General features: G+C 40.9%; 1 protein-coding gene across 6 annotated transcripts in view; it reads left to right on the forward strand.

Moving 5' to 3' along the window:
- The window catches only part of LOC131459856 (golgin subfamily B member 1-like), a 33,304-nt gene extending 12,440 nt beyond the window's left edge, over positions 1 to 20,864 (forward strand). For 2 of the 6 annotated variants that reach the window (XM_058629986.1, XM_058629989.1), the window contains exons 17-29: positions 1,229 to 1,362; positions 2,038 to 2,147; positions 2,328 to 2,496; positions 2,577 to 2,681; positions 3,336 to 14,705; positions 14,971 to 15,044; positions 16,139 to 16,175; positions 16,327 to 16,455; positions 16,920 to 17,042; positions 17,897 to 17,997; positions 18,083 to 18,175; positions 18,606 to 18,717; positions 18,812 to 20,864. In XM_058629986.1, the coding sequence (XP_058485969.1) occupies positions 1,229 to 1,362; positions 2,038 to 2,147; positions 2,328 to 2,496; positions 2,577 to 2,681; positions 3,336 to 14,705; positions 14,971 to 15,044; positions 16,139 to 16,175; positions 16,327 to 16,455; positions 16,920 to 17,042; positions 17,897 to 17,997; positions 18,083 to 18,175; positions 18,606 to 18,717; positions 18,812 to 18,970 (12,716 nt within the window). In that variant the 3' untranslated portion in view covers positions 18,971 to 20,864. The remainder of the gene's footprint in view (positions 1 to 1,228; positions 1,363 to 2,037; positions 2,148 to 2,327; positions 2,497 to 2,576; positions 2,682 to 3,335; positions 14,706 to 14,970; positions 15,045 to 16,138; positions 16,176 to 16,326; positions 16,456 to 16,919; positions 17,043 to 17,896; positions 17,998 to 18,082; positions 18,176 to 18,605; positions 18,718 to 18,811) is intronic. The other 4 variants (XM_058629990.1, XM_058629987.1, XM_058629988.1 and 1 more) reach the window with 4 other exon arrangements.
- Positions 20,865 to 24,125: the final 3,261 nt, after the last annotated feature.

Here is a 24,125-nt window from a genome sequence, read left to right on the forward strand (position 1 = left end):
GTGTTGGTTTTACCACAACAGTCCAAACTTATTTCACATTGTGGCTGTTGGTGGCTTTTTTAAGTGGCTTATCTGTATTGGGTTATTGTATTGTATCATTTTGCTTGGTTCAGTTTGACTCTGGGTCACACTGTAACAAGTTTACATTATTATTATTATTATTTTTTTAAACTGGGTATTTAATCTAACCAGTTCCATTTTCATCCACTGGTTTTCTTTGTCATCTGGATTTTCTTTTGACATGTGCATGCTGGTTGAGCAGCCTAGTGTGTGTGTGTCTGGGATTAACCCACTGAATGCATTGAATTCTTGTGATAACACGTGAATGTAGGTGACAGGATTCTTCACATCTGTGGTAAGTGTTTTTCTGTTGTTTGCATGTCCTGCTTTTCCCCCCCCCTCATTTTATCTTCCTCATTCTGTCTTCATATGCAGCTTTTCCTAAAGCCAAAAACCCATCAGCAATTATGTGTTTTGCAAATTTAAAAAAAATACACTAAATGAAAATAATTATTGGTGTGTGAGTGTTTTACACAAAACTTGCTGATGTGAAGTTTGGTTATTTGTGATGGAACTTTCCCTCTAAACTTTGTATAAAATAATGAACCTGAAAGTTTCTGTTGTATAATATTTTTATCTTTCCTGTGATTATTGCGTCTTACTGATTTAAGATTTAAGCTGTTGCTTTAAATGTCAGGTCCCAACATTATTTGTTCGGAGCTTCCACAGTATGATTATATATGTAACAGTACCTCCTATAGCCCTACACACCTGAGTTATCATTTCATTTTTAAATTAAAGTTAAAAAGGAAGCCATTTTCATATAGTATCTCCCTTTGAGGCCTAAACACCAGTGCAGAAAAGGTTGCTTTACATGCTGTTGCTGCTTTCAGGAGAGAGTGCAGTGGACAATTTCAGAATCATGAGAAATGAAAACCTTAAAAATGTTTCTGATATTGTGTTGTGTAAATATAAGTGTGTACATCTACGTGTGAAGCATCTGCATTTTCATTACTTATCAATGAAGTGACAAATTTAAACTAATGACAAAAAAGACATCAGCAACACACAAAGGAAAAAAGCCCCTCTATCCCCAACAGCTCTATATATCTTGAGTTTTTTCCTCAACTGTATGCTGAAAATGACTTGTGAATTATGTTCACTCCACCTCCCCTCCATGCTGTCCACAGCACCTATCCTCATCTATAATCTTTTCTCATGGTTCCAGATGGTTTACGGACCGTTGTGGAGGAGCTAGAGCTGGAAAGGAACCAGCTGCAGGAGCAAATCCTGAGTCTGGAGGAGCGCTGTCAAGATTTAGAGGACCGGCTGCAGCTGCAGGCGCGCATTGAGGCACTACAGGTAACCTCACCTTGCACTAGCTCACCTGAAAACATGCAAATTCAAATAATCCAGTGTTGCTTTTGATAAATTATTTTTTTGCTTTGGAAGTGTTAAGTGTGAGTGATTTGCATGTTCTCCTTTTGCGGACTGGGATTTTGTAACAAACCCTTCTAACACAGGTGACGTTTGATGTAGATGAAGATATGCAGCCATGTTGGGTCTCTCAGGTGTGTTGAGTCATGTATGCGTGCGCTGAAGAGCACCTCTAGAGGTGATGGCTAATGGTGTGCTGTGTTTGCTTAATCCTGGACACACTTTGTCAAGCATTTATTGTCACAAACTTTCTTTCTAATACTTGGTATCACCTTGTGAGTGGGGGAGTTATTTATGTTATGATATCAGCATGATAGTTCAGGTTTACAGAACATTTCAGCGGGTTTTGATACTGAGGTATACCATGACACGTGCAACCGGTACATGCCTACATGTGACAATTGAACAATGGAGGGCAAATGGTGGGAAGAATGGACATTCTATAAAAACCTGAACTATCCCTTTTATTTTGATAGTGATGATGAAAACATCATCTCCAGCAGACCTGCTATTGTCCACGTCTGTGTGCAGTGAGTTTCCTCAGCATTGATTTTAGAATTTAATCTCTGCGTTTTGATTTTTGTTTGTGTGCCGCCACAGAACGAGTCGGAGAAACTTCAGAGCCAGCTTGCCAGCGTCCGAAGTCAACAGAGCAGAGATGCAGAGAAGCATCAGCTGTTGGTTAGCAGTCTCAATGAACAGCTCAAAGGGTAAACTATTCATTTACTGCGCTGAAATATTGACACATTCAATTACATGGTTAGTCCATAAAATGTCAGAAAATATTGAAAAGTTAAGATGTAGTTTGATGATAGAAGATGAATGAATGAATGAAGAATTAGTTTGGAACACTGATTTTGTGCTGATATAGGCCTTGATCTTTTTTTCAGGCTGAGTGACACACAAGAATGCCTGGAGAGTTCCCTCATTGAGAAGGAGAACACTTTAGCCAAAACATCAGAGAAACTCGAGCTCATCAGCAGCCTCAGAGAATCTCTGAGCGAGAAAGAGATTCAGTACAGAGATGTGTCTGACAAGCTCCTTCAGGCTGATCACGCTGTAAGTTTTGTCTCCATTGTTTTGTTCAGTGTGCAACTGCATGTAATAATTACATCTGTGTTTTTTTTCTCTCCGTTCAGCTCGATAACGTTTCCAAGAAATTCAGCAGCTCAGAGAAACAGTGCTCCAAGTTGAGAACAGAAGTTTCTGACCTCACGCAGAAGTTGACTGCGCTGAAGGAGAAGGTGGGAATTCTTAATGTCGTTATTTATAATTTTACTTAAATCTCGGGTCAGTAAATGTGGAGAAGCTTGCAATAATAAAGCTAAAGAGTTTCTGTTATGAGATGGAAGACAAGGTGAAACTGAAATCTAAAAATGTCACAAAATATTTAATTTACAGCTCATAATTGAGTTGAGGAAGCATATGTGGGTAGCTGTGTCATCATTCACAGAGGTGTTGGTTACTGCTTGTGCAAACTAAAACACAGCCCTGGAGTTTTCAAATGAAAACTGAAGTCTGTAGCTTTTCCAAATTTCAGGGTGATAAAAAGCAGGGGAAATCAGCCACATCTAGAGTAGAATTTTTGTGCCTGTCAACAGAATTAGGCAGTGTGGATTTAACCTTAAATTCTGCAGTGTTCTTACATGGGCTCACCCAGACATTATCCAGAGATTTGGCTCAGGAGCTGGCTGGAGATGGGTTGGACAATGTCTGCAGTGACTTTGACAGACATTTATGTCCTCACATACAGCCGATCTTTGTATAATATCAAGAGTTCAGTGGGGGTCTGAAAGCAGCACCTCATTTTTAATGTTAGCATCTTTATTTTGTTTACATTTGTTGCATTTACCGTTCTTGCACTTCATTCTTGTTTTTTTTTGTTTGTTTTTTTTCAGACACAAAAACAAGATGTCACCATAGAAACTTTACAAACTGAGCTGGATCAGACAAATGAGGAGTTGGATAAATTAAACTCTGCCCACTTGGAAGAAAGAGCACAACTCATTCACGACCTTCAAACCTGTGAGCGGGAAATTGATAGTCTTAAGGACACGGTGTTGGAAAAAGACAAAGAGATATCAGCCCTCTCTGTTAACATGGCTGAGTATACAGAGCAGATCTTGGTGCTAAAGCAGGACGTCAAACTCAAAGAAGAGAGTCTGATTCAGGTAGAAACAGTTCTTCGGAAAGCTGAGAAGGAGGCCATGATTATCAGAGATTCACAAAATTCAGACCAGCAGGCTCTTAACAGCAAAATCACAGAGGTGGTCGAGAAACTCAATGACACTGAGGAGGAGTTAGTCAAGGCCAAAGAGAAAGCAGAGTACAAAGAGGCTGAGGTGGAGCAGCTGGTAAAGCAGGTCGAAGATGATAAGAAAATGATTCAGGAGCTTCGAGGGGAGCTCCAGAAACAGATGGGGAGTCATTCTCATCATCTACTTGAATGTGAAACCCACATCACCTCATTGAAGGAACAGCTGATGTTATCCACTCAGAAGCTGCAGGAGTCAGAACAACTGGTTTTACAGCTCAATGACAAAAACACCAACAATGAGAAATTAGAGCAAGAGCTTCATGATAAAGAACAGACGTATGAAAACGAACTAAAATCCTTCAAGGAAGAACACAACAAGCTTCTGGCACAGGTGGAAAAATACAATAATGAAACGCAGACATTGTCCAAACAATTAGAGGAGCGAACACAGAGTGAGGAACACATCCACAAAGAGATGCAAGAGAAAGTTGAAACACTCGAAAAGCAGCTGAGTGCAAATGATAAACATGCCGAGGACGAAAGGCAGAAACTCAACAGTGAATTGCAAGTGCGAGATTCCGAAAACCAGAAATTGAGCAGTGAGCTTAAAAGCAAAGCTGAAAACATCTCCAAACTCAAGAACCTTTTAAAAAGCACAAAGGCTGAGAAGCAGAGGGTGACTGACGAGCTTAAGTTGCAAAAGCAGGCAGTCAAAGAGCTCAATGAAAAGGTATCGTCTGCACTTGAACTCAATAGCTGCCTAGAGAGTCAGGTACAGTGCCTAACGAAAGAAAAAGAGAGACTTATAGAAGAAGTGAGTGAAAGTATACAAAACAAAGATTCCTTACAAGCCCAAATATCCATGTTGGAAACGCAGCATTCACAAAATGATACAATTATCAAAGGGCTTCAAAGAGATAATGAGCAACTGACTCTTCAGATCAAGGAGTTAAATGGAGTCCTTGAGCAGAGTACACACTCCACCACAGAGGTCCTCTTAGCAAAAACAAATGAATGTAGTCGTCTCAATCAGATACTAAGAGAGAAGGAGGATGAGGTGAAGCAGCTGCAGGACCGGGTGCAAAATTTGATGTCTGAGGTCGATCAGATTAAGCTTGACAGAGCACAGAAGGAACAGGCCACTGTTGATCTCCACATGCAATTAGAGGCTGAACAAAACCAACAAACACAACTCCAGGAAACTGTGTTTATGCTGCGAGAGCAGGAAAGCAGTCTGGGGTCTGGGTTAATGGAGAAGGATGCTATATTAAAAGAGAAGCAGGAAGAGTGCCATGGTTTACAGAATGAAATTTCAGCTCAGAAAAATCTTGTGTCAAAGCTGCAGGCTGAGGCTGAGTCACTTAAAGAAGAGCTCACACAACTCAGACAGCAACTGCATGAGGGAGATGAAATGTTAAAAGATACAACGCAACAGTGTCAAAAACACAAAGACGAATTAAATCATGTAACCAAGACTGTTGAGGCTCAGAGGGACCAAATCAGCGTCATGGAGGAAAACACCAGAAAGCTGAAGTCTGAAGCAGAGCTGTGGCAAGCAGAATTGTCTCACTCCAACAGCCGCATCCAGACGCTCATTGAGGAAATCCAACAGCATCGAGCTGCTTGTGAATCCAGAGAACAGGAGCTAATTCAGCAAACACAGTTGGCCACAAACCTCGATTCACAGCTTAAAGTAACTCTTGAACAGATCTCCGATCTCAGCAAGAATATTAGTACTCTAACAGAAGATAATCAGACACTAAAGAAAGAGTTGTCTCAGAACATTACATCAGTTTCTGAACTTACCACTGAAATGAGTTCACTCCAAGAAAGAAATTCTGGCTTTGAAATCGAAATTTCAAATAGTCAGAAAGAAATCAGCAGCCTCTTGAGGGAAAAGGAGGAGCTCACTGTTGCAGTAAAGGAATTAAAACATATTCTGAAAGAAAGTGACAAGTTAAACTCTGCAGGTTTATTCGAGAAAACAAACGAGTGTGCTAATCTGTCAAAAACAATAAGGGAGAGAGAAGAACAACTTCAGAGTATACAGGAACATGTTGATGGATTAAAAATGCAAATCAGTCAATTTAGCAAATCCTCGGATGAGAAAGAAGCAGCATTATCAGAACAGAGGTTTCAGCTTGAGGCTCAGCAGAATCAACTGCTACAACTTCAGGATTCTGTATCAGCTCTACAGGAACAAAGCTCTGCGCTGAAGTCTGGGCTGATGGAGAAAGACTTGTTGTTGCAGCAGACAGCAGAGGAATCTAGAGTTTATCAGAATGAAGTTGCGCTACACAAGGAACTCGTATCACAACTGCAGGAAGAGGTACAATTCCTAAGACGAGAGTGTTTGGATGTGAAACAGCAGATAGAACAGAAAGAACAAACACTAAATGAAGTGTCTAAAGAGTTTCAGAGCCAAAAAGATGAGCTGAATAAACGAAACGAATCAGTGATTTCACTCAGCAGTCAGCTTGGTGCCATGAATGAGAATGCAGCAGAGATGGAGGTTGAAATGACAAACCTGAAGGATTCTGTCCAGAAGCTCACTGCAGAGAAGAGTCAGCTGACACAGGAGGACAACCAGAGGAAAGCAGAGATCGTAGACTTTAAAGACAGCATTCTGGCCCTAAATGAGCAGAACACAAGTTTAAAGTCTGAACTTCAGAACATAGTGACAGAGGTCACAGAACTCAGACAATTAGTCTCTGATAAGGAGATTGAGCTCAAAGCAGCATATGCTGAGCTGGAGAATCTTACTCTGACCTTGAAAGAAAAAGATGACTCCCTGAACCAAAAGGAGAATCTGATACAGCAGCTCAACAGCAACATCACTGAGCAGGAGGGGCAGCTGAAGCAGAAAGCAGACGACAGTGTTGGTTTGAATACAAAAGTTTCAGATCTTGAAGATTGTGTCTGCAAGCTCAGTGGTCAAGTTGAAAACCTTACTGCAGAGTCCTCCACACTAAAAAACAGGTTGGAGTCAAGGGAATTGTCAAACCTTGAATTACAGAGTCATTCTTCAGCTGCTGTTGAAAGTCTTCAGTCAAATCTTCAATCTAAAGAGGCAGAATGTGAGACCTTGAAAGAACAGATTTCACACCTTAAAGAATCTGTCACAAAGCTCAACGGCAGCCTGGAAGCACAGATGGCTGATTCAGAAAACCTAAGAAAGGCATTAATGGAAAAAGAGGCAGCTCTTCTGCACCAATCAGAGACTCTTATGGATGTTCAGAGAAGAGCAGATGAGGCTTTGCTCTTCAAGTCACAGTTCATGGAAAGCACCGAGTTGGTGTCACAGCTGCAGAGTCACAATAAGCTGTTGTCCACCGAGGCAGAAAATCTCAGAAAGTCATCAGAGGAAACGCATATTGCATTCAGTAACCTAAAAGAGAAATATGCAGCCAGTTTGGAGGAGCTGCAAGACATGAGGAGGCAAATGTCTCACCAGGTTGATGAGGTTTCCCAACTACAGAGGTTATTGGATGATTTCAGTATGGAACGTCAGGCAACAACTACAACCATAGAAACACTAAGAAATGAGTTATCTGTAATCCATCACAAACTTGAGCAAAGTGGAGATCTGAACACGAGTCTCACAAAGGAAAAAGATGAAGCGTTTTCTGCTAATCAAGCAAGTGTGTCGATGCTGACCGTTGAGATAGACAGGCTCAAATCACAGCACCTTCAAGTTGTTGCACAAATGGATGCACTGACAGAAAACCTGGAGCAGAGAGAAATGGCTCTCCATGCAATTAATAGCCAGTACACAGCCCAGGCCAAACATGCGTCACAGCTGGTCTCAGAAATGCAAAAACTAGAGGAGAAAAATCAGCAACTTAAGAAGGAATTTGGTTTGTCAAAAGCAGAACATCAGAACCGTCTTACCTCTGTCTGTAACGAGAACTCACATTTGCAGGACGAAGTAAGAAAGCTTCTTGCAGAGAAGGAAGAGCTGGAAAGGAAACATCAACAGTTGTGCATGTCACAGGGGGAACTGCAGCTTCAAATGGAGCAGCAGTCCAGCAGCATGAAGGAAATGGTGGAGAAAATGGTGCTGGAGAAGGAGGAGCTTCAAGCAAAGGTTAGTGCCAAAGATGAAGAACTTTGTCAATTAACTGAAAGCATTCAAAAGATAGAGCAGATTCTTCAGGACTCTGAGAAAGAGTGGCTGTTAGTTCTGGATAGAGAAAAACAGGACAAGAATCTACTTGCAGAACGACTAGAAAGTATTGAAAACGAAATGAAATCTAAAGATGTTAAAGTTAATGCTTTGAAACATGACCTGGACTGTTTGCAGGCAAAACTAGCAGAGGCTCTGTCCGCAGTTCGGCAAGGCTCTGATCAACTGAGTGTCAAAGAGCTGGAGGCATCTTCTTCTAGGATTCAGCTGGAGACAGTGTTGGCATCTATTCAGGAAAAAGATAAGGAGAGCAATAATTTGCAATTAGCCCTAACAACTGTGGAATACGATTTAGAAAAACTTTTAGCACAAAAATTTGGTCCTGACAAAGAGTTGTTCCTGCCGCCAAGAACTTCCTCTGAGAGATCAGATGCTTTGAATGAAAGACAAGCCTCTTTACAGCACATGATTCAACAGTTGGAGGACAGACATCAGTCTGAAGTAGAAGCTTTAAAAAATGAGTTGAATAAAACATGTAATGAAGGAGGAAAGAGTAATGAAGAGAAGGGTCAGCAAATTTCTCTTTTACAAGACACTGTGGAGCATTTACAGGTACAGCTAAATGCTGAAACAGAGAAACTGAATGCAGCTCTTGTCACATATTCCTCTCTGCAGATTGAATTGCAGGCAAAAGACGAGCAGATTAACTGTCTGGCCATTCAGATTAGTCAGCAGAAGGAGTTACTTGCTGGACTTAGTCAGCAGATTCGGGACAAAGATGCATCCATTGTCCAAGTCATGGAATCTGCTGCAAATGAAAGAGTAACACTTGGGGAGGAAAAATTATCTCTAGTAGCACAATTGGAAAATGTGGAGCAAGCACAGACAAGGCTCGAAGAGATTTGTCAGCAGTTGGAAGACCGCATTTCTCACTCTCAAAATGAAATTGACAGCATAAATAATGAGAAGCTCGAGCTGCTGAAAGAAAAAGACGGGCTTACAGGTGAACTTGCTAAAGTATCTAAAGAAAAAGATGTGATGAAGAAGAAGCTTCAAGCTGCTCTTGTCATAAGAAAGGATCTACTAAAAAAACTTGAGGAGTATGAAAATCATAAAGAAGACAGTGTTACTGAGAAAACCCAGATTGCACTTTTACAGGATCAGTTACAGGAAATGAGAAATGATGCCCAGGCACTAGCAAAGATTTATCAGGAAAAGGTTTCCCTTCTTGAACACACTATTCTTGAGAAAGAGGGAGAGATTGTTGGACTCAAAACAGACAGTGAGGAACTTGTTGAACAATTACAGTCCGAAAAACAACTTTTACAAACCACTCTTAATCAAAAAGAAGTGTATTTGTCAGAAAACCTGCAAACAATCAGTGAGAAAACGTCTCTCATTGAGCGGCTACAGACCAGTGCTGCGGAGAAGGAAAAAGCATCTGACCAAGAAAGAAATGGCTTGACACAGAAAATAGAAGAGCTGTGTAATGAAATCAGGGTCTGTCAAGATGAGTTAAAGAATTCTTCCTCCTCTGCTGTTAATTTAGAAACCGAGCTAGCACAAATGAAGTCAGAAAAAGCCATATTACAGAAAAAGGCCCAGGCTGCTTTGCTTGCTCGCAAGGAAACAATAAAGAAAGCTCAGGACAGTGAAAGGAAATTGACTCAAGAACTTGCAGAACTGAAAGACGACTACAAGGCTCTGCTGGAGCAACACTGCCAGCAGACAAATGAGCTGAATGCCCTCCAATTAAATTTTGATGAGAGGGTCAGAGAACTAGAGGCTCTGCAGAAAACTTCTTTGTGTCATCTGGATGAACTGGGCACTTTAAAACAGCTGGTTTTGGAGCGGGACAAAACTGTTCAGGATCTGAAGATGTCGCTGGCCGAGAAAGAGAGACAGTGCCATTCTCTTCCACATTTGCAGACGGAGCTAGAGACCGTTAAATCCCAAGCTGAGAAAATGTCTCTTAAAATGGCAAGTAAAGATGAGGCTCTTGTAGTCATGGAGCAAAAAACAGAAGCTTTGAAGCTGGAACTTGACACAGTACGGTACGACTTGGAGAAAGCCTTTGCACGTGTACAAATGGAAGAGATTGAGAAATATAAATTGACAGTCGAGGCCAATGAGGTAGAAAGCCAACAGGGGAAGCATATTTTATTTCAGGAAAACCCAGTTTTAGAGACACGGGTAAATGTGTCCGGGTCCACACTGGAAGACCAACTTCATGCAAATGAAGAAAAATGTCACCACTTAATGGAGGAAAATAAGATTGTATTGGAGCAACATAATCAGATGAAAGTGGAACTTGAGACAGCACTCGCTTTAGTCTCACAGAAATCCATGGATGTTTTAACAAGTGAAAAAAAATGTGTAGAAACACAGCAGCAGCTCAGTGATGACAAAGCTGTTTTGACTAAGAAGCTTGACGAAGCAAAAATGAGTTACGATTTGTTAAAACAAGAAACTGAAAGTGCTTTGAAAGTAGTTGATGAACTCAGAGAGGAGGTGACTGTGCTGAACATGCAACTGAGGAAGGCAGAGACACTTACTGAACAACTCCAAGAAAAGATGTCTGAAAACCTTGAAGTGAAACTAAAGGAGAGAGATGATGCTTTGTTAGTCTTTGAGGCTAAATTTGCAGAAAAGGAGGAGCTGATTGCTGCACTTGAACTGCAGTTAAAGCAGCAATCAAAACTGCATGAAACTGCCATTGAAAAGATGAGAGTAGAGGTTGATGACCTTCAGAAATCTCAGGGAGACACAAACAAGTTGAACGATCAGGACAGACAAAACAAAGTTACACTCCTAACCAGGAAATTACAAGCCGCTTTGGTTTCCAGAAAAGACCTCCTGAAGGAAAATGAAACACTCAAGGAAGAGGTACAAAAGCTTTCATCAAGACATCAAACTAAAGAAGAGGAATATTTAGACCTGGAATCATCTGTTTTGAAGTTGAAACAACAAAATATTCAGCTGGAAAGTTCTGTCGCGTTTCTGAACAAGGAGAAACATGAGCTCAGCACAGAAGTTGATCACATCCGTAACGATAATCGCAGTCTTGCAGCTGCCTGTGACAGCTTGAAACTAACCATAGAAAACATCACCCAGCAGAAACAAGCCTTCTCATGTCAGCTTGAGTCTCTGAAGGACTCTCAAACTGAGGATCTATCCAGGTGGAAGTCGAAGCATGCCGATCTTAAACAAGATTATGAGTCACTTTTGCAAGCTTATGAAAATGTTAGCAGTGAGATGGATAAGATGAGACAGCTTTTGGAGGGCGCAAAAAGAGACCGGCAGGAAGTCCTCCGTAGAGCACACAAACAAGAGACTGAGATTGATGTAATGGAGAAGAAAGCCAGAGAGCTGGAAGAGGAAAATGAAAGAATCAAAGAGAAAATGCGAAAGTTTTCCAAACAGAAACAGCAGAAGATTGAGGAGTTGGAGGAAGAAAATCGAAAAATGAGACTGGAATTGACTGAGGATGAAGAAAACGACAAAACAGCAATGTTGGAGCTGAAGGACAGAAATAAACAACTGGACGCTGAGATCTGCCAAGTGAAAGAGTCTTCAGAGGCTCTGAAAGTGAAACTTGAAGTGATGATGGCTCAAAACAGCCAGCTGGAAAGAAATCTGGAAGAAGTAAGCAGTTCATTAGAAAAAAAGCACACAGAATCAAATGCATACACAAGCAACATGCAGCTGAAGCTTGACGAAGCCCTCGGTCTCAATAATTCACTGACTGCCCAGATAGAGGCCCAGAAAACAGAACTTGCTGCTCAGTTGGAGATCAACAACTTGTTACAAAAGGACAAGCAAACTCTGTCGGAAAGATTTGAAATGATACAGAGCGATCATGAGCTGCAGATGGGAAAGACAGATGATGTCATCAAAGAGCTAAGGGACACAATCGGTCAACACAGCCAAGAGACTATCAGCATAATTGAGAAGGTGAGAATCTTGGAGGATGATAAGTGTCTGTTACAAGAGGAGCTTGAGAATGTTCAGGAGATTTCAGACAAAGTTAAGAATGAAAATGAGTATTTGGAGACTGTTATTCTCAAGAACTCTGAAAGGATTGACGAACTGACCGAGTCAGTCCGTGATTTGAAAACTCAAAACACTCAGCTGTCCTCTCAGCTGGCAGCCAGTAAGGAGAGGAGTGATCAGATTCGACAAGAAAAAGAAGAGGAGCAACTCAAGCTAGTCAGAGAGTTTGAGGAGAAACTAAAGATGGTGCAGAGAGGCAACCAGGGCTCCAAGAATGTAAAGAAAGAATTGCAAGAGCTGCTCAGAGAAAAGCATCAGGAGATAAATCATCTCCAGCAAAACTGTATTAAATACCAAGAACTGATTTTAGATTTAGAGAGGTCTTTGAAAAACTTGCAATCTGCTCATGACCACCTGGAGATAGAACTGCAAAAAGGTTCAGAGAAGATAATGGTTTTAGAAGAGAGAAATAAACAGGTTGAAGCTGAGCTGACAGCACAAAATAATCTTCTCCAGGAAGCCACAGAAAAGGTTGTGACTGTTGAGTCTGAGAGAGACCAGCTGGCTCTGGAAATGCAAAGAAAACAGTCTGAGGACCAGATCATGGAAAAAACACAATCACTGCAAAATATTGACGAGAGGCAAATAAATTCCTTTGTGGAGAACCAGACTGTGTTAGAGGAACAGATAAATAAATTGAATGATTTAAAAGACAAAGAATGTCAGAAAGTTAATGAGCTGAGACAACATATAGACTCTCAAGATCTACAGATAAGTACTCTGAAGAGAGAAGCTGAGACAAATGAAGCAAAGCTCTCCGCTTTATCATCCACTTCTCAAGGGGCAGAGGCTGCAAAACTGTGGAACAGTTTGTACCAAAATATCTTAAACGAGAAGGACAACCAGCTCCTAGAACAGGGATTTGTGATTAAACGATTCCTTGAAGATATGAGGGTGAAAGATAAAGAGGTGAATGAACTACGAGTTACCAAGTCAAGACTGGAGCGGACACTTAACGAATACTCTGTCGCTGCTGCTGCACAACAGAGGCAGCTGTTTGTGATGAGCGCTCGCAACGCTGAACTCCTTGAATCCATGGACCTCATGACTGTGCAGGTGAAGGAACTTAGTGCTCAAGTGGAACAAATAGAACAAGAAAAACGTGAACTCACTTGGCAGCTTACTGATAAACAGGACATGATTTCCCAAATGCAGCTAAATCTCCAGCAGGTGGAAAAGATAAACAGCGACACAGACACTCAGCTGCTCTTTTTACAAACTCAAAATGGCAAATGTCAAGCAGACCTTGAGAAACAGGAGGGAATTTCTTTACAACTTAAGACACTACTTAGGAGCAAAGATGCTGAGATCTCCTCTCTGTTATCTTGTAAAGATGGACAGATGTCAGGATATCTAGAGCAAGTTCAGGCCAACTATCGCTCGCAGGTTGCAGTTTATGAGGAGAGATTAACATCTGTATGCAACCAAAGAGAAAAAACTGACAAAGAATTGAAAGGAGTTGAAGCAAAGCTGAAAAGTCTGCAAATTAAAGTAAACCGTTCGGACCAGGAAAAGGAACAACTGGTGGAAAAGATGGAATCGTTCAAGAACTCTGTGGTATCTTTACAGAGCGAACGTGACCGACTCATGTCAGAACACAGAATACTTAAAGCAAAGAGTGAGTTGGGGTTAAAGGGCAGAGAGAGCTCTTCCGAAGGGGAAGGTGGTGCTTCCAAAGGCCTTAAACATGAAATAAGGAAACTGTTGCATCAGATGGATGATCTCAATTCAGAGAACGCTATGCTCAGGGCTCAGCTTGTTCGCTACAGAGAAGATTTAAATCAAGTTTTATCCCTGAAGGACAATCAATTGAAGGTACTGCTGAAGAAGCAGCAGGATGTGATTAAAGACCTTGAAAACCATAAGGCTGTTGCTGAAAAACAGCACAGAGAGTCTCATCTGGAGCTTCAGAAGGGAGAAGAAGTGAATGAGTTGTTGAAAGTAGACATTTCTAAACTTAGAGCTCAGGTTTCAAAACTGGAAGCAGAAATATCGGATCAGAAAAAGTACAAAGCAACGACCGATGTGGGCAAAGTAATTAGTGATTTGCAGGAAGCGGTGGCAGCCAAAGCAGCTGAATGTAATGACCTCCATCAAAAAGTGCTTCTTCAGAAAAACGTAATTAATGAAGTCAATGACAAAATGCAGCAGGTAGAAAACGAGACGGACAAGAAACTGGCTGAAGCTGAAGATAAATACAACGCTGAGCTGGACACATTTGAGCGTGAGGTGGATCTGATGAGGACCGAGCAAGAGATGGCTGCTCAAAGGGTGGCAGAACTCGCAAAAGACCTTCTCGAAATGGAGCAACAGTTAACAGAGGCAAAAAATCTAAATAAAGATATAAAGGCACAGAATGAGTCTTTGTGCAAATCCATGGCTGCTTTGCAGAATGACCGTGATCAGCTGATTGAAGACTTTAAGATCCTCAGAAATAGATACGATGAAGAACTCCAAGAGAGTCGGGCAGCCTTGAATAAGGTGGAACGTAACCTGCAGGATGTCACTTCAGACTTGGCCATGTTTGCCAAAGAGAGGGACATCCTTGTTCACAAATTAACAGCTTTTGAGAGCAAAAATGCCCACACCGAATTGAGCAAGCTGCTGGATGAGCTCTCGAAGGGGTTGTTGGAGAAAGAAAGGGAACTCAAGCAGGTCACCTTGGAAAATAACACATACAGCAGGCAGCTGTCCGCGTTTTCCAGATCCATGGCCAGCCTCCAAAATGACCGCGATCGGCTAATGGATGAGTTGGCCGGGACCAGACAAGGGTCGAGTCCCGAGTCCAAGGGAAGTGGCATCAGTGCCTTGCAGACTGAAACAGATGGGCAGGTAAGTTAGGTCATCGGCTGTGATTTGGGTTTGGCTGTTGCTTGAACTTCATTTCTTGGCTAGGGTTTCTTTTTTTCTTCACAGTATGAAAGGTCAAGTTAGTTTTTTTTCTTTTTTTTTCTCATACCATTGCTTTGACTTGCATGGTATTTTTCTGTTGGGATGTACATGTTGTGGTGTCTGTATAATTCTGTTTCATTAAATGGTTTTTAATCGCTGTCTCTTTGTAACTGATGACCCTATTTTGCTTTTTAATGTTTTGCAGAAGCTGGATGAAAAGATGGTTTACAAAAAATTACCTGAAGAAATCACCAGATCTCGGGAAGTGGAAACTCTGAGGTAAAAACAAAACATTTCTGCTGACAGGTTTTCTTAAACCTACTTATAGTATTAACGTTGGGGTAGGCAAAATAAAATGTTCAATCTGTTGTTATTATTATGGGATTTAACAGTAATCTTTCACAATAATGCAGATTAAGTGATCTGAGAGAGAAGTAGACTTCTGCACCATCTCTAGATTATGTTTCCAGCCTCGGAGGAATCTGGCCAGTGATGGGAGACTTTGATCAGTAACAGTGCAGTTCTACTTAGCAGCTCTACATACATGTCCCACCAGTGGAAAGGTCACACTTATAGCATTTGTAACAACTGTCCATGCTGCAAAGCAACCCAAACATGGGTGACAGGAGCTGCAATAAAACAGGTGTCAGTGTGGGTTGAGCTTTTTATAGATGGAGATGTTGCCTTGCATCATCTGTCATCTTTTAAGCATGTGTATCTGTCCACAATCATCTGGTAGGAGGAGCTCAGGAATGACAGCCACAGTCCAATGATGTATTTACCCACTTGCCAATCAACTGTTTTTGATTGCACCTGGAGAGATTTGAAAGATCTGATTGGTTTATGACATGTTACACCCAGAACAGACCAGTATTTAGTACCTTTTTGAACCCTGTCTCTGATAGTGACCTTTTTCCAAACTTAAACAAGTACTAAATCTTCTTTACACTAGTTTGTATGTAGAGCCTATAGTGGTCAAAGTGAGACTAACCACAGTCATAGTGTACTGTGGAGGCTTTATTTGTAATACTGCTTATTTACTTTGAATTGAACAGTGTCAATCAAACAGCACACTGCTTTCTCGGAAAAAGCTTTTCTATTGTTTGTTTGTTTTTCCTTTGTAGAACAGCTCTTGGCATGAAGTAAGTGTGCGAGTGTGGTGCGATTTTGGCAACATGTCTTGGCTGTAAATTGTACATACAACTGACACAAGAACCGGTGTCGCATTGTTACCTTTGCAACAAGGAGTTTGGTATTTGGCCAAACTGTAGTAAGCACCATGTGGTTTGCTTAAGTGTCTGTATGTGTGGATTCATGCATGAGAACAAATGAGAGATGTTACTTTTATTACATGTTGTGTGTGTGTTTTGCAGGTGTGACACAGAGAGGAAGGACACGCTTCTAGTCAAGGTAAGAAAACATTTTATTTTGCATGTTAACCATGTGCAATGAAATAAGGTGGTAACATTATGGATGCCAACTAACGTAGAACACCAAATAGGTGTTCTACGTTAGTTGGCATCCGTCTTAATTTCATGAACAAATGTTTGCCTTGTTGTAGCAGGAATCTTTTGCGGACACGGTGGTGAGTCAGTTGGAGTCAGAGAAGGTTCGACTTCATGGAGACCTGCAGCGGTGCATGTATGAGATCCAACAAAGAGACCACTACCTCCTGCAACTCAACACCAAGGTATGACTCGAGCTGTCACAATAGCTCCGAGTTATATAATATTAATTGAAGTTTTAAGCCTTCATACTTTTTAAACTCTCAACAAATAATCTTATAAGATCTTAACCACTTGTAGAGTTTGTAATCATGGTGAGAAAGAGAGGAACCTACTTTTACTAGACCCAGATGTTGTAATTATCACCTATAAAACTAACCCAACCTTTTACCCCTAACCCAAAACTTAGCCAGTTTAGTATAAATCAAATGTTGTTTTTAGTCACCTTTTTACAATTCCAACAGAAACATTAATGTCAGCAGAAAAGCCACACTGTTGGCATGTCAGCATCTTATCTAGTCAAAAAAAAGATGACATTTCTGCTTTATCCATATATTTTCTAATGACGATATAAAATGTAATATATGAGGTATCTCCTCAATTTTAATTTAGTGCTAGAATATAATAAATCACCTCCCTCTCACTCCAGCTACAGCAGGCCGTAGAAGAGAAAGGCGCCTGTGCAGCTCAGATGAGAGCTGTTGTCCAAACCCTGAGGGACACACAGAACCGCTGCCACTGGCTGGAAACTCAAGTACAAGGCCAAGCTCAGGTATATACAGATTCTGTACTGCCAAAAGAAAAAAAGTGTCCTGTGGTGTGATACAGAACAAAACCTGACAGGATGCGTGATAAAATAATGCCCAACATGAAACAATTATGCTGATTCCATTGATCGTGGATCCTGAGCAGTGGTCATACTGTAAAAAAAGTTCAGTGATGGCTGTTGTCACAGGGACAGCTTAAGAACATTTTCTGTTCATGTCAAAAATGTAAGAGCTATATCTACCGACTAGTCAATAAAAATGCTGCATAAAATTATCTATTTATCAGCAGCAGGGCGACACAGTCAAATACAATGGAGGCAAAACGTAACCGAATGCTACATACACATATACAATGTGTATGTGGAATCCACCGCCTCATCTTTATAGTTTTTATTTATCGCAATTCATCATCATCTGCTGATTGCTACTGCCTCATGCTAATGATGTTGGTGTCTCGGTTCGCAGCTGAATCACATCTACAGTATATGCATCATACTTGATATCTGAACCATGGTTATTAGACCCATGTCGCACAGTTTGTTATACTGAATTTATACTGAAAACACAGGAGTCTGTAGGAGGCATTAATGGTCCAAATATAGAGGAAAATATCCAGTGAGCAGCCTTTCTCTGGGCTAAAATAGAATAGAATAAAAAGTGTTTATTTTCTATACAACACCCTGTTGAAGCCAGAGATCGGAGGAAAATTGCCAGCCTAGTTAGCGATGATAAAAAGGCAACAATAACACACTGAACCTTGAAGTAGATGAGTTACAGCAGCCGAAGACCACACTGGGCACTTGAATAGATTTTCTCAGATAAAAATGTTTTCTTATTTGCAAGTTTGTTTCCACACTAGCAGGGGTCAGTGTATGCTGAGGTTGCACCCGGAGCCCCACAGGAGAGAAGCCGTGAGTCTATGGTTGTTGAAACGGCTGAAGTCGGTCAGCTCCGTGATAGGTGAGAAGACGACAGGTCTGCCTCGCTGGCTGTCTCTGTGATGGTTAGCATATTAACACCTGTGCGTGTGTGTGTGTGTGTTCAGGCTGCTGGAGGTGGAGCAGATTCTGGCCGATGAGAGAGCAAGGAGAGAGACAGCTGAGGAAGCTTTTCGTCTTGCAGAGGACAGAGTGAAGAGGTGAGCACTGAGTTTCTCAGTTTACACATGGTGTTAGAATCATAGACCGTATAAAAGAACTTGGGGGTCCACAAAGTGAAGCCAGTGTTGAAGTGTCTGAAATCTGTATTCTCTTGAATGTCCATCGGGATGATTCTGTGTTCATATTTTATTATTTTATTTGATCATAAATATGTTTATATTGTGAACTATTTATTATTCCATGTCAAAGCAAACACTTTTATTTTGAAATTATGTGAAATATTATTTCAATATTAGTCCCTTTCTCAAAACCTTTGCCTTTTTTTTTTTACTACTTGACTGGCCCCCTACTGACCAAACAAGATACTCAGTGGCCCCCAGCTCATTTGAATTTGAGACCCCTGCTCTATGTGTTTTACATATTGACACGACACAGATATACACATCTTGTTCATGTGTTTCTGTGCAGTATGTCTGGTGCATCCAGAGTTGACGAACCCGATTTCAGTATCGACATGGAGACGGAGGAGGGATGGGGTGCTCTGAGTCTCGACCCCAACCAGCCTCTGATCACACGACAGGTACGTACGCCATCTTGCGTTCTTTCATCCCGTTCAAGAAAAACTCTTTGCTCTATTAATTGTTTCCTTGATTGTGCGGCGTCTGATCCTTCAGGTGAAAGGCGGCATGGTGGCGTGTCGTCGCTGGCTCAGAGGGAGGAGCCTCTACTTCTCCAAGCTGCTGACCAGCCGCACTCGCTCTCGATACCTGTTCCTGGCCTACTTGCTCACAATCCATGTGCTTGTCCTCATGTGCCTCACTGGCGCACTGTAGTGACGCCACACTGGCCTCAGAACGGTTCAAATGTGAAGCTGACGTCTGAGCAGGAGATCGAGAAAAGTCGCTTCTTGGTATTTGTTCAGGAAAATTAGCACTGACAGATTTCACCTGATTTTCAGTTAAATTCACTCTTTATTTTACTTGTTTTTATATTGTATTAATTGATTCAGAGGTGACATTTGAGCTCTGGTTTGTTGAGATGAAGTAAATGTAAAAAGTTAATTGAAACAGAGCCTTAAAGCTTTAAACTCGCTCTCCTATTATTATTATAATAATAATAATAATAATAACAATAATAATAATCGGGTCTATTGCCTACGGTTTTGCTGTCAATTTCTTTTATAAAGGAGAAAAAGAGTGAGGCGTACTTTGACTTGAACTTCTCTGTAAAAGGCCGAAGCAGGAGCAGAAAACCAGAACACTAATGTACAAACGATGTGTCTTAAATCCAGCTTCTTCTCCAGCTTGTTGTCCTTCCTTTTAAATCAAAAAACAAACAAGCATCTCGTCCGTCGGTATGTCGGCGCCGGCCGCTGCTTCCCTCTCCTCGACTGCTTTCATGACTTTGCACACGGTCGTTGATGCCGAGTTTAAACTATGCACTGAGCACAGCCACAGGTAGATTCATCTCATATCCTCAGACCACATATCGTCACCTTTACTGTAAAATGTGGAGCCAAAAGTTTGTGTGTGTGTGTGTGTGTGTGTGTGTGTGTGTGCGTGCGTGTGTGCGTGCGTGCGTGCGTGCTCGCTCACCTTGGCAGGACAAATAATGCCTTGTCCCTGTTAAAAATATGTCGCTAAAAAGTGATGAAAACACAAGCTGTATATATTTAAAGGTACAGTTCAGGAATGTTGAAGTGGGGTTATATGAGTTACTTATGTATGGTCAGTGTGTTACTTATAGGTGACTGGGAGATCAGTGAAGCATGGCAACAATCGGGCTTTTCCAACAGGAAATGGAGGTTTGCATTGCTTTGTAAAGCAGTGATTTTGTCTTGGTCTACTGCTGGCTTCCCAACAGCAAGGCGACATACATGCTACTATATTTCCATTTGCTTATCTAGTTTAAGAAAGAATTACTCACAAGAAACAACCATGGAAAGAATTCAGAGATGGAATTTCTTTTATCGCACTGACGAGTAGGTAAATCTGAAACTAAAAGTGTTGGCAAACCTTTTCTTTCACAATTGTTTGTCGAGTCACAATAACAAGCAGATACAGTTCACTGCATCATCGTTTTCAAAGGTCTACGTTTCTGCCTGTTTCGACTACGTAAAAACAGCTGAGAAGTTTTTAAAAATAAAACAAAGGCAGTGTGGACTAAGGTAGTGTAGACAGCAGGTGGAATTTGCTACATTAACCTCACTGTCTATAAGAAACTGATATGACCCCCCACTCAAGAAACTATCCCTTTAAATTTGTTCCTCCCCCTGTATTTATGTTTTTGCATCTTCAGCTGTATCTCTATGACTTTGTCTGTATGTATGTACAGTATATTTACATTTATTTCCGCTCTGCTTGGCATACGATCACTGTACATTTCTTCTTGATTGTTGAAAGTTGGAAAATGCTGTTAGTGAGAGAAAGTTTTCAGTTAACAAGCCAAAAAAAAACCTATGTAACGATGTAAACAAATTATTTCTGGCTTGTTAATTGATCTTTTGATTGTTGTAATGATCTGTACATATGGATGACTGGTGGACAACTGAATCTATTTATGAAAAAAAAAAAAACTACTGAAGAAATGTTGAAATGGCATATTTTTCTCTTCTGCCTCTATTTTCAAAGCCTTATTTTAAAGACAAAGTGAGGCTTCACTTGGTGCAATAAAAACAAAAAACTGAGCTGTTCCAGGTCACATTTTAATAAAGCTGTATGAAGGTTCCTTCTGTTTGCACAGGTGACGTGCTGTTTCATCTGCTCATCTCATCTGATCAGATTCAATTATTTAACTTCACTTTGTAGATTTCCATCCGTCCGTCCATCATCCACCACTTTATCCTCCACAAGAGGGTCACAAGGCATGAAGGTAGGGTGCTCTTGTAATATTATAATAACTTTATCTTCAATTTCTGCCAAGTGAAAATCATTTCTGTTCATTTTATGATGACATTTAATGTTAAAATTTGACATTTTAACATTACGGAAGGTCTGTATTGGTTGTATACAGTATACTATATTACATGGCAGTAGTTACTGATGGGATTTGATGTATTGTGTGCAATATAATATGACGTTACAAATATTACAAAGGTGTTGGGTGTAATGTGCATGTGAAGCCACTAGATGGCAGTGTTATTAAGTATTGGGAGCACAAAACATGTAAACACAAAACACAAGCTTGTTTTCTTTTCCCAAGCTCATCATTTTAATGAGAAGTGAGGTTAATTCACTGTCTTTATCACATTTAATTTTTTAACTTATTTCGGCAAAAACAGCTGACCTCATGTCAGTTTAACAAAAAAAAGAAATCCCACAGTCAGAGATGAGACGCAGACTTTTTCTTTTCTTTTTTTTTTAGAAACGATGAATCACCTGCTACCACAGGTTTAAGGCCTGAATGACACAAACTTCTCACTGACACTAGAAGTTAACCTGGAGGAGAAAAGCTGCTCTGATTCTTTAAAAGACACAACTCCATCCCTCTCTCTGTGTCTCTCTCTCTTTTTACCACAGAAAGAACAGTCCTCTACTTGCTGATGACCCACTTGCCTCAAGCTCTGGAAGAGTGGAACTGGAGGAGGAGGAGAGAAAAGGGGCGGGGAAGAGGTAGAGGTGAAAACATGTGGGTGACTGGTATGATTAATGTTCTTTCAGATGTGAAGTGAAAGAGATACAGGGAGGGAGGGAGAGCGAGGGTGGGGGGGTGCAGTGAACGAGGGCACAAGTGATGTTTGCTGGTGGAGAGAGAACTGAAGTCGACTTGAGTGAAGCTGAACCTCAATAAATAAAGCGCCCTCCCCTCCATCTTCATCTGAAGGCATTAAAAGGATAGATTGGGGATATCTTTTTGAAGTGGGGTTATGTATGAGTTATTTCTACACTTTTAGTGTGGGACAGTGAGAGAACTGGAACACAATTTATATGTTTCACTGTGAACAAGGACAACAGAGAAAATCTGGCCTATGTAAAAAAAATGGATGTCAGGAAAATGTGCCAATGTGTAAGTGTCTGTATCCTGAATTCTCTAAAGTGTCCATTGGGGGCGATTTCACTGGTTTGCATGTACATTTATGAGGAAATGTATGGAAGAGGATTAGGACCACAAAAAATAATTCTGAGAAAATATGCAGAATTCTGAATTTAATTTCAGAAATCAGGCTGTTTTCCAAAATTTGTTTACATGTGGCCCTAATCTTCTTCCGCATATGGAAATGAGCCTACTTCTCACTTGATTTATTCTGACAGTATTTTCCTGGGGAACCTACCGTCTCACTCACTAAGGTCTATTTCAAAACAGCATGATGTCCATCTTGTAAATTATACTCCCACTTAGAATCAAACAGACCGTAAAGCAGGGTATGCTATAGGCCACAGTGTGATTTACAGGTGCTCTTCCTAATATAGTTACTTCTGGTTTCACAAAACTAGGACAATGCCCTGGAAAATGTCAGGAGAAGCATTTGTGGACCAAATCCTGACCAAAAATAACAGTCCTTTTTTATTATTATTATTGTTATTGCATATCGTGTTGTCCGGATTCAGGACACAGATCATCAAACACTCTGACTATGCAGAAATGCTTCCAAACTATCGATTTATTGTGAGGCGGGCAGCATTGTGTAAAAGACACTGCAAGTGTCAGAGAAGGATTCAGTTCTCATACTGTGACATTAACGATGATTAAGCAACGGGCTGGAAGGAAAAGTGGAGGCTGGAGGAGTTGATGGTTTCTCTGTCTCTGGGGGGAGACAACACAGGACTTTCTTCACATCAATCAGCACAGAGAGGATCGTTAGCCACCTCACCCTGATCCTCCTGATACCCAGAATCAATGGCGTCGGTGCTGACCATTGATCCAGGTCCTCCCTCCTCTCACTGCAGCTCAGCACTGGTCTCATCACATTTTCTTGACCAGTGGCTTGTTTTCCACTAAATTTCAGCCGTGCTTAATTGGGCTTAAATAAGTGAATCTTGAAGCTGCTCGGTGCATAATGACATTCAGAAAACGTACTATTCTAAAGGTGGATTTATACAGTAAATAAATCTAAATTATTGTATTTTGTTCACGTCCTTTACAATGGAAAGAGAATGTCATCCCTATAGTAAAAATGACAATTAACATTTGTTTATTTCTTTGTGACAGTTGTGGTCAAAGGTCAGCCTCCACTCTTGATTAATAACCACAAATGTTTTGCCTGCCCCAGCTTTAACGTAAACCAGCCTGTGGTTCAGTGAATGTAGACACGGTTGAGACTAGTTTTTTTTTTTTTGTCTTCAACATTTCCTCTTCCGTATCTAAATTTGAAAAGATTTTAAAATCAAAACTTTTCTTCCTAGTCCCTACGTTTATTCACTCATCATCTCCGAGGGGGAAACTCAATCACAGCAATCAGCCACCCATTAGGATAAAAATAACAACACTTCTCTCGTCTAATGAACAATTGAGTCGCACAATCTTAAATCAAACTTGATTTGATGAGGGAGAGACTTTGATGAGTTGCAGAGAATAAATGAGTGGCGTCAGAATAAAGGGGATGAGATGTTTAAATAATGACGGCGTGATGATGTCGTGGCGTCTTCTCATTACACGATGCAAGTGCAGGTGTCTGTCTGGACACTGCAGGACTTCACTGCAGCACACTGTTTTCTTTCCAGACCTGTGGGTTTTTTTTACTGTGTCCTATATAATGTCCCACTTTATAATCAGGTCTGCTGCTGCCGCTGATGATGATGGTGTGTGTGTGTATGTGTGTGGTGTCCAGACAGACTCATCACCCTCATCCTCTTGAGGACATGGTCCCCCGCCAAAAAAAAAAAAGTCCACCACAGCTTCATCCTCCGTCTGTAGTCACAGATATCCCATGATACACAGGATCACAAACCCTTTTGCGTTGCTTTACAAAGTATTAACCCACTCCAGCGTCTTCTCCATGGATCTAATTCTTCATGCATGATATCCCTCTCCCCAACATGGGTCATTATT

The sequence above is a fragment of the Solea solea genome, chromosome 5 (assembly GCF_958295425.1).
Source record: "Solea solea chromosome 5, fSolSol10.1, whole genome shotgun sequence".
NCBI classification, from domain to species: domain Eukaryota; kingdom Metazoa; phylum Chordata; class Actinopteri; order Pleuronectiformes; family Soleidae; genus Solea; species Solea solea.